This window comes from Fomitopsis serialis (genome assembly GCF_022376445.1).
Source record: "Fomitopsis serialis strain Sig1Antser10 chromosome Unknown B0H18scaffold_240, whole genome shotgun sequence".
NCBI classification, from domain to species: Eukaryota; Fungi; Basidiomycota; class Agaricomycetes; order Polyporales; family Fomitopsidaceae; genus Fomitopsis; species Fomitopsis serialis.
The window spans coordinates 1-9,881 of NW_025955200.1; the positions used below are offsets into that span (position 1 = coordinate 1).

The following is a 9,881-nucleotide window of genomic DNA, read 5'->3' on the forward strand; positions in this document are numbered from 1 at the left end:
AAATAATAGACGGGATGTAAACGAGTTGTTATCATCTCACCGTCTCCACCCAAGAAGTTGATGAAGACAGTCCCGCGCTTTGTGCAGCGGGCCGTGCCATTCGCAGTCTGCACCAGGATGGGTTCGCTGAGATCCTCAACTTCAGCGAGTCACTCATCCGGTTGGTAAAGTGCATTGAAGCACCAGAGTCCAACATCCAAGTTGGGTCTCCGTCAGGGTAGGCTCCATTTCCACCCTCTAGGACGTTCTCAATCTTACATTTTCCCTTACATTTTGAACACGCAGCAAATTCTTGCGCGTGACAACAATGTATATATTTGTACAACGAATTACCGATACATTCGTTCATTGTACGCGACATAGATGCTACACTACATGCGGCTGTGGGTAGCGCATTGTCAGTGTGTCGCTGGGAATGTGAAGATGAGGGTACTGACCTGGCATCCTCGTCCAGATCGAGCCCGGCGGCCATCGCGATGTCCTCGTCGACATTCTCGCCGACGTCCTCATCGTCCGACCCCCAGTTAAGGGGTTCCTGGGTCTCGGCCCAGGTGCCGTCGTCATACGAGTTGTAACCCGCGTTCACCTCGTCGATCCTCTCGGCCATGTCATCGTCGTCGTCGTCGTCGTCAGAGAGACGAGGGCGCTTGGATGTACGCGACTCTGCGTCAGAGAGGTACTCCTCAATCTGTGCAGAATTGTCGACGACCTGAGTGAGCGTTTTGAGGCGCTCGACCGTAGGAGACACGTCGACCTTCTCGGCCAACTCGAGGGCGCGTTGCAGCCATCACTGGCAGTTGCGCATGGGGCGCTTCTGCACAGGCGCACGCGTTTCGACAGTGCGGACTTTGCTGCCCGAAGGCGCGATGTCCACGACGTGGGACGTGGAGGGACCAGCCACAGACGCCTGCGAGGCGATGTGGGCGTGGTCGTGACCGTGGTTGCCGCCGTCCTTCTGGGCACGGGCCTTCTTGCTGCTGTGTTTACCGCGCTGCTTGCCCTTGCCCTTGTCGGCCTTCTCGCCACTGCCACTGCCGCCGTCATGGCGCTGCTGCTGCTGCTGGAAGCTCGGCTCGCCTTGCTTGCGCTTGACGGCCGAGATCTTCTTCGTGTCGTGCAAAGAAGACCCCTTCTTGCCCGAGCCTTGCTCAAAGGCGAGGTTGGCGGCGTGGCGGACATCCGAGATCTTCAGCTTCTTGACGTCCGTTGTTTGCAGCATGACCTGCACGACGTTGTCGTACCGCGACGGTAAAGCATTCAGGGCCATCATGGCCAGAAGCGCGTCGGGGAGCTTGAGATCATTGTCTTCAAGCTTTTTGCAAGCGTCGATGATCTTGGCGAGGAAGGGAGCGGGGTGCTGATCAGCAGAAACGCGCACTGTCGTCGCAGTCCTGAAGGACGCGTAGAGGTTGGCGGCGTTCTGCTTGCTGTACATCGTCGACAGCATGTCCCAGAGATCCTTCGCCGAGTCGTTGTCTTTGACGATTTGAACGACCAAGTGACTGAGGCGCAGGCGTATCATGCCTTGCGCCTTCTCGTCCGCCTGGGTCCATGCAAAGACCTCCTGACGGTTCCTGCCGCCCTCCTCGAGCGTCGGGCGCTCACCGAGAGTCTGTCCGATCATGAACCAGACTTCCTGGCTCTGGAGGTAGGACTTCATGGCCTCCGACCACTTGGCGTAGTTGGAGCCGTCCAGGACAGGGACCATGTTGAGGAGAGTGTTGGACATTGTGTGAGAGTTGTGTAGAACGGGGGAAGCGTTGAAGAGCTGCTTGACGAAGGCGACATCAGCGCCCTGTCACACAACGGACTGCAGCCAAAAGGTGCTGTCCACACACATGGACTCAGTGTCCTCATGGGGTTTTAGCAGCGACGTGAATCGCGCTTGAGACCTGCAGTGTTTCCGCGCATAGTCTCCCCCTGGCTTCAAGCCTGTGAGGGCGATGCCGCAGGTAAGCCAGTGCGCACCGAGTCGCAGCCATTAAGGCGCAGTACTCAGGCGTCGACCGGGGCTCATAACCTGTTGAGCAGACAAGGTCACACGTAGTGGACCGCGCTCTAACTTACCTGCTTGAAGGTTGTATACTTGAGGCACACAAGTTATTCCGTGAGGGAAGAACTGGAGAGAGAGCTACGCTACTGGTGGGTCTTATATACATCTGAGAGATGCTGACTAATACTACTGTATAGTCCATTCCCACGCATGACTTGCTCTATGCGGTAAGTGCGGATCCAGCACGTGCGGTGCGATCCGGCCCGTGGAACCCGGCGGCCCGGTGGGCGCCTATACGGTTCAACACCCGGTGGCTTCGCTGCTGCCGCGTCCAACACTTCCACGACCAGTGGACCCGCTCTCAGCCGCAAGGGGAAGGAGAAGGAGGTCAGCTGGGCCGACGATGTACCGCCCACGACGAAGGACCCGTGAAAGCGGACTGCATCTTGGGCGGCCAAGGATAATGGTGCCGACTCCGGTGCCGAGGAAGGAGAGATTAAGCAGCCGTCTTCCAAGAAGGCGCGCGGCTCGTCTCCCAAAGTGTTGAGCACTTTCCCAGTGCCGACCACTCGCGAGCAGTGGATTGACATCCGCAACACGTCCACTGTGGGTATGCTTGCCCCGGATCTCACCATCGATCAGGCTCACCGTCTCGGGATGGGATTCCGGTCCTTCTTCGGTTCTGGCTCTGCCACGGACCCTTTCCAGCCCCTGTCTCAGCTTGATGCTGCTTCCCAGGCGCTTGTCCCGGCTGCGCCGGCGTCCTCGAAACAGGTCGCCAAGGCCGCGCCCCCCGTCGCCCCAGCTCAGGCCACTGCGCCCAAGCCAAAGCCTCCCCCGTCTGCGCATATCCGCCAGGGCAACAGTAAGGACGGAGCGAAGACGATCATCATTCATCTCACCCAGTCCCTCTCCGAGTCCATCACACCCATCAGCACGGAGGACTTCGTCAATTGGTTCAACCTGGCCCTCAAGGCTAAGGGGAAGATCAATCAGGCTGTCGGTGCTAACATCAAGCAATCCGGCTATCGGGACGTGTTTGTCGCTTGTGTGAACTGTCCTGACCATGATGAGTTCGAGGCGATCACTGCGGCGGTTACCGAGAAGCTTCGCGCGCTGATTCCGCACGATGATGTTGGGATTCAGGTCGAGTACCAGACGGTGCTCACGTCTATGGCAATACGTGACTGCAGGTGGAGTTACAAGGACGCCCGGAACACGCTTCAGAACCGCGGCTCAGATTATTTCTGGAACACGCTGAACGAAGCTGCCAAGGTCGATAAGCACACCCGCAATTTCGTGGAGGCATGCATACCGTTCCACAACTTGCCGAACGCTCGGCTGGAAGGCAGAAACGGAGGAGGCAACATTGTGTGTGCCATTCGTGATGCTCACAGCGGGAGACGCGCTATCGCGCTCACCAAGAAACCTGTCCTCCTCGCTGAACGTGACGGTAACGGACGGGACGTGCTGACAAGGCACAATCTCGAGATCGTGGCGCCGCTTAACAGCAAAACCCGTGCTCGACCTGTTGGCGCTGGGGGCATGGAGCCGCCCAGTGCTCCTTCTGTGCTTGCTGCCCTCGTTGCGGCGAGTCGCATTACGAAGACGAACACAATGCTTCCGTGTTGTGCTGCGCTGAACACCATATCGTGACGGGCGGGATCCCTGATCTCTGCCCCGACAAACACAAGTATTGCCCCAACTGTCAAGTCAGTGGGCATGGTCCGTCTGACCGGTGTTGCAAGTTCTGGAAACGGAACATGCAAAAGGCCTGGTTCGACAATGCGGTCAAGGGCATTGAGAAGGTGGTCGACCAACAGAAGCACGTTGATAACGTGATCCGCACCCTCAGAACCAAGGCTAAGCGCGTGGCGAAAGCTGCCGCTGACGATGTTGCTTCTGGATCTGGTGAGACCTTTGAGGCTCGCATCGGAGAGGTCACGGGCATGCCCGTTGATCAATCCTAAATTTGTACGTTGCCTAATGTGTAATACACCCAAAGCACGTGCTGACCAGGGGGAGCCAGCTCGCTCTTTTCCCCCAGACCCTGACAGCGACTTCAGTGTCCCGATTGAGAATATCCAAGAGGCGCTTGATGTGTTCCTCGAAGATTGGGTGGCGGACCCTCAACTGGCCGTCCCTGTAGCTGCTATGAGTCGTGTTGATGACCCTGTAGTCCCTCGTGTACAATATCATATACAATTTGTTTCTGCCAATGTACAGAAATCCGCTGAGAATACGCATCAGCTTTTGGAAAAGTTCAGAGATCACGACGTGATCTGTGTCCAAGAAATCTTCTGGGGTCGCATTAAAAGTGTACCGTCCAGTAAGTCCAAGGATGGTGACGAGTATGAAAATACTGTTGCCCATCGCAACTTTACGTGCTTTGGCGCGTCAGCTAAATCCCGGGTGGCAACATATGTCAACCGGAAATGGAAGGGGGCTAGCCCCCACATGATCACAGGTACCATGTCACATCAAGACACGTTGCTTGTGGAAATGAGTACGCCGGAAGGGCCATTCTTGGTCCTGAATGTGTACAACAACAGTGAGAAGCATGCGGCGGTGAAACACCTGCTGAATGTTACTCACGCTTTGCCAGCCGTCTCTGTGATGGTCGGCGACTTTAATCTCTGTCATCCTTCGTGGGATAAACGGACGCGTCTCCACAACGAACACCCACCGCATGGGCGTGAAGTTGCGGAATTATGGGATTTGGCCACGGAGCTTCAGCTCTTGCTGGGCAATTCAGAGAATGGACCTGCCACTTGGCAGTCCAACAACGTCATGAATGCAGCGCGTACCTTGGATCTTCTTTGGCACCGTGGTGATCATGAGGTCGTGGACTTCAAGGTCCAGACTCAAGCCAAACACATGAGCAACCATTCGCCGCTCACATGGGTGGTTGTATCCGGATCTCCACCGGAACCCGAAGCGACGATACAGCGGACGGGCGTCAAGGTGCACATCTTCTGTACAAATGTTGCCAAACTGATATCACAGCTCCCCACCTCGTGGGAAACAGCCGAAGACATCGAACACACTGGTGATGCCCTGTTCAATGGCATCACGGCAGAATGGAAAGCTGGGGCAGCCAAACCTGACCGCACCGGACGATCCAAATCTTGGTGGAACCTTGAATGCAGTAAAGCAAGCAAGGCCGCCAGAAAAGTGCGCAAACAGTGCAAAATCTCACGTGCAATGGTCCATCATGCAGGAAGTACGCTCGGGAATCAATCCCAGCAATTCCGGCTCTATTATGAGTGGCACAAACATGTGCAACAGCGCCTCAAACAGACACTCAAATGGGTTCGAGCGGCGTCCCGCCGCGCAAAACGCACCTTCTTTGACAATGTGTTGTCAAAGGCCCACCCTCAGCTCATCTCCAACTTTGTGAGCTGGGCTAAACCGAGACGGCTAGATGCCGGCGCGCAAATTAAGCGCGCCGACGGCACACTGATCAATTCACAAGCGGAACTCCAAGAGGAGTTCCGAGAACAATTCACGCCTTCTGTCCCGAAGGCAATTGATGAGTCAATCCTGGAAGAACTTTGGTCCTTTGAGAAGCGCTCATTCCCGGATATCTCCAATGAGGAGATATCAGAGAACTTGGCAGACACGTCGAACACGTCTGTTGGGGGTGAAGATCACGTTAATTGGGAATGGGCTAAGCACATTTTCCACATGATCGAAGAGGTCAGGGATCGTAATGGCAATGTCGTTGATGTTGTTCATTGGGGCCCTAAAGTGTATGCTTTCTTCAAAGTGTACTACAATGCGTGCATCAAAATGCACAAATTCCCGAGTGTGTTCAAGTGCTCCATTACTGTAGTGATTCCGAAGCCCAACAAGCCGGATTACTCTAAAGCCAAGGCATATCGTCCGATATGCCTCCTCAGTGTCTTTGGCAAGCTCTTCAAAAAGATCCTTGCCAAGCGCATGCAGTTTGATGGCCAGAAATACGGCATCTTACATCCATGCCAATTTGGCGGTACTATACAACACAGTACTGTTGATGTGGGAATGCAGGTGACACACTTTGTGCAAGAAGCCTGGGCCAGGGACCTGACGCCATCTTTGCTTTTGCTGGATGTGTCTCAGTTCTATCCTTCAATCAATCATACAATGATGATTGCGATGCTGAGGAAGCAAGGGTTCGCGGATGATCTCTGCGAATTTTTTGCTGATTACCTTGATGGGAGATTCACGCGATATCTCTTCAATGGGAAGCTTACAGAGCCAACCTTGACCCCCTTGGGGTGGGACAGGGATCTGCGCTCTCACCGGTGAAGTCGGGGTTGTACATTGCACCCTTACTTCACAAACATTATCCTGTTGGCCAGCTATTGCCGGGCAATGGGACAATTCAATTCTTCGTTGATGACGGAGCGCTCATGGTTGCTGTGCCGAAGAATTCTTTGGTTTCAGGCAAGAGCCAGGTGGAACTAAACTGCGATTACTTGTGGAACATGTTCCACCAACTGCATTGCGATCTCGTCAGGCTTGGCCTAGGCGTGGAAGCGGACAAACTGGAGTTTATGCACTTCTGGAAAAAACGTGCACCATGGCGTGTGGATCGACCCTTTGGTCCGGACCTCGTGGTGCATATTAACAATCAGCCGGTTAGCCTTGTGCCAACCGGCAACATGCGGTATCTTGGGTTCTGGCTGGATCCCAAGTTGTCGTTCCGGTTGCACGTCAAATTTTATGCGAGCAAAGCAGCCAGCACGGTATCATCGATATCAATGTTGGGCAACTCTGTGCGTGGGTTCACGCCTGCACAGAAAAGACAACTGTACATTGCACATGTGATTCCTCTCATGTGCTACGGTGCCCAACTTTGGTGGAAGCCAAAGTGGAAAGGGATTAAGTGGATTGGCAAAGAAATGCAGACTGCCCAATCCAGAGCCGCCCGATGGATCACGGGGTGCTTCCGCACCACGCCCGTCGGTGCAATGGAAACTCTAGCCGGATTAGTGCCGGTGATGGTTAATATCACCCGGTACATGGAGCACTACGCGCTCCGGTTCAGGAAATTACACGAGGGACACCCTACAAGGGCAATCCTCGGGGACAAGTGGATTACCAATGCCACCAATGTCGAGCACCCCTTCCCTGAAGGGAAGCGCAAATCCGCCAAGACCCCGTTGAGGGCCCTTGGCAACATGGGGCTAGCATCGAATGAGGAGTTCTCACTCCTTAGTGATGTAGCCAGACCGGGTGATCGCCTCGTCGACATCGACGATGAGAACGTGATCACCCACATGTTCTTCCAGCTTGGAAAAAGAGACAAGCATCGTGAAGACATTGACGTTGGTCCAAAGAAAAAAGACAAAGACGGAAAAGTTTCCCAGGCTTTCAAAGACTGGGTAAAAAATGTTTGGACGCCCAAGGTTAATCACCTTGAGGCCAATCCAAACACAGTAGTGGTGTGGACCGACGGGTCTGCAGTCACAGAAGACGGTGATCTCGACCGTGTAAGAACTGGATCGGCGTATGTCATCACACGTCAATCCAGAAAGGTAGAAGGCCGGGCATTCAATGCAGGCCGCTCAACGAGCTTTGATGCTGAGGTCATGGCCTCGGCAAAAGGGCTAGAAGTTCTTGAAACCTTAATTAAGGACGAGGACAACACTATTGTGCTGGCAAGTGATAGTATATCAAACTTGCGGCACATCATAAAGCCTGGAGACGGACCAAGTCAATTGGTCGGAATCAAGGCTAATCTATCATTGAAGCGGATGTGCGATGGCCTTAAGCATCGCAAGATCATCTTCTTGTGGAGCCCATCTCATGTGGGCATAACGTGGAATGAAGAAGTCGACCAGATGGCTTCCGAAATCACTGGAAATGCGAGGATACCTGTGTCCTCGCACATCTCATTTGCCTTCCGACTCCAACAAATTCGGAAGGAAATGCTGCACTCATGGGCGGAGCTCTACAAGCATCCGGATCATGTACAGCGAGCCAACGTGGCGGGTATTCCAGACTCGTCCATTGTTGCGCGACCCAATGCCTACCTAGGCAAAAAATTCTGGTGGCACAAGGAATTGACGCCCACCAATGTTCGCAACCGCACCTTTATTTTCAAAAAGGGGTTGTCCGAATGGGGTAACAATGCAGACGCAGCTCGCTTCTGTCGTGTTATCACCAACCACTTCCCTTGTGGGGAATTCAGAGAGCGCTTCAATCTCCTCGGAGATGGGAACACATATTGCATATGCGGTCAGGGTGGACATAAGGAAACCCGTGACCATATGCTCTTCGAGTGCCCTCTTTCTCAAAGTCCTTTCATTGGCCCCTTCAGGTGGCACCAGACAAAGAAGGACACATATTACTCACGGTTCCAACGCACTTGGAAGCCGTCTGATGTTCTCGACTTCTTGAAGTTGAATCCATGGGTCGGGTCCTTCGAATGGACCGAAATTCTTGCGAAGTGCAAGGACGACCATGCTGCCGGATCCAAGCGCACAATTGCTTGGGCCAGGCTTAACACCCACACCGTTTGGAAACAACGGAAGTGGAAAGAAGTGCTGAACCGTATGGGCAAACCCCCACAATACATCAGCATATCAGACAAAGAGGTTGAAAAATTCATTGAGACCATCGATGCCAAATGCGAGCGCTTTGCGCTCGAGTTGTTCAACACGTGGGAGGCCTTCGACGCTGAGGGTGGTCTCCTGCATGAAGATTCGGAAGAGCTTGAGCTCTCCCTTGCCGGTGATGTTCCCGGTGACCAACACGGGATGCGTGCCCTGCCACGCATCCCCACGCCGGATTTAGACGCGCTGCTAGACCCCGAGCTTGTACTAGTTGCAGACTCGGCAAGTCAGTTGTTAGATGTGTCACAAGATACGTTGGAACAGCGAGTGGCACGTGATCGCATGACTGTGATTGGCGCCGGACCCGATGCCCAACGTGACCCGCTGTACCTCACTCCGTCGCCACAGGGCGGGTGAACAAGTATGGCTTACAATATATATGGCTCCACATGTACGTAGCATACGGAGGGTAAACATGGAGAATAAAAAAAAAAAAAAGAGTGTTGCGACCCCACATCATTGGTCATGTGACTGGCTAGTGGCTATTGTGCCTGTTCTGGTACAAAAGAGACATGTATACAAAGATAGTGATGTGTAGCTAATGTGAACCATGGAAATGTACATTTCAGGCAAGTTGTGGGAGGGCTTATTGCACAAGAAGTATCACAAAAGCTCACAATGCCCTAAATGGTGAGCAACCTTCCAAATCCAGTAATTCTTCATAAAGTGAATGTCTGGTGGTTCATAAATTGCAGATAAATCAGAAGATATTCATAGAGCACTATGACATGTTTATGAGGGATGTGCCATTTACAATATGTTACCATATATGGAAGGTAAGCTATAATACCATGTACAAGCATGAAATCAGCCAACCTTGCCCATTTTGAGCTCTGTTGTGGCACCATAAAACATTTTCATGATGTCTGACACACATGGCTATACTGTATAGGTCATGTGCTCCACATCTAGGGTGAAAATAAGCAGTTCAAATTCTGCAAAGTCTCTTGTGTTTTTCTTTTTGTATTTTGCATTTCCTGGCCTAACTAGCCACTATTGGGGCCCAACAAAATTACTGTAGACTCTATGAAACAAGGGCTACAAGTTGACTATATAATTGCCATATCCATTTGTGGGTGCTTACTGTTGCAAAAAGTGATTGATTCTATTGGAGCCCAGTGTTGCTGGTGAGGTCACATGCCATGTTCACCACTTTCCATATTCGGCTCCAAGCTAGATGTTACAGGAGTCCCAAGTCCATGGGGAATTGTCAGCCACAGCATTTGTTTGCAGGTGTTGGTGCAAGTCACGTTGTCTGAAAGTCTGAAATTTGAAACTCAGCT

The 9,881-nt window shown here is 52.9% G+C and overlaps 4 protein-coding genes across 4 annotated transcripts; all 4 read left to right on the forward strand.

Moving 5' to 3' along the window:
* Positions 1–2,203: 2,203 nt before the first annotated feature.
* On the forward strand, positions 2,204–3,963 carry B0H18DRAFT_1127204 (uncharacterized protein; the record flags this gene model as incomplete). The annotated part of the gene is made up of 4 exons (XM_048035263.1): positions 2,204–2,220; positions 2,344–2,398; positions 2,453–3,364; positions 3,742–3,963. 4 exons carry the CDS (start codon positions 2,204–2,206, stop codon positions 3,961–3,963), a joined length of 1,206 nt encoding a protein of 401 aa, XP_047885423.1.
* A 907-nt stretch (positions 3,964–4,870) lies between these two features.
* B0H18DRAFT_890080 (uncharacterized protein) lies at positions 4,871–5,662 on the forward strand (the record flags this gene model as incomplete). The annotated part of the gene is made up of 1 exon (XM_048041292.1): positions 4,871–5,662. A coding segment is annotated over one exon (792 nt), but the record flags the coding sequence as incomplete, so codon positions are not given.
* An 803-nt stretch (positions 5,663–6,465) lies between these two features.
* Positions 6,466–6,834, forward strand: B0H18DRAFT_890092 (uncharacterized protein; the record flags this gene model as incomplete). Its single annotated transcript, XM_048041293.1, has 1 exon — positions 6,466–6,834. A coding segment is annotated over one exon (369 nt), but the record flags the coding sequence as incomplete, so codon positions are not given.
* A 699-nt stretch (positions 6,835–7,533) lies between these two features.
* Positions 7,534–8,652, forward strand: B0H18DRAFT_827343 (uncharacterized protein; the record flags this gene model as incomplete). Its single annotated transcript, XM_048039357.1, has 2 exons — positions 7,534–7,651; positions 7,688–8,652. Coding segments are annotated over 2 exons (1,083 nt in total), but the record flags the coding sequence as incomplete, so codon positions are not given.
* Between the last annotated feature and the right edge of the window lie 1,229 nt (positions 8,653–9,881).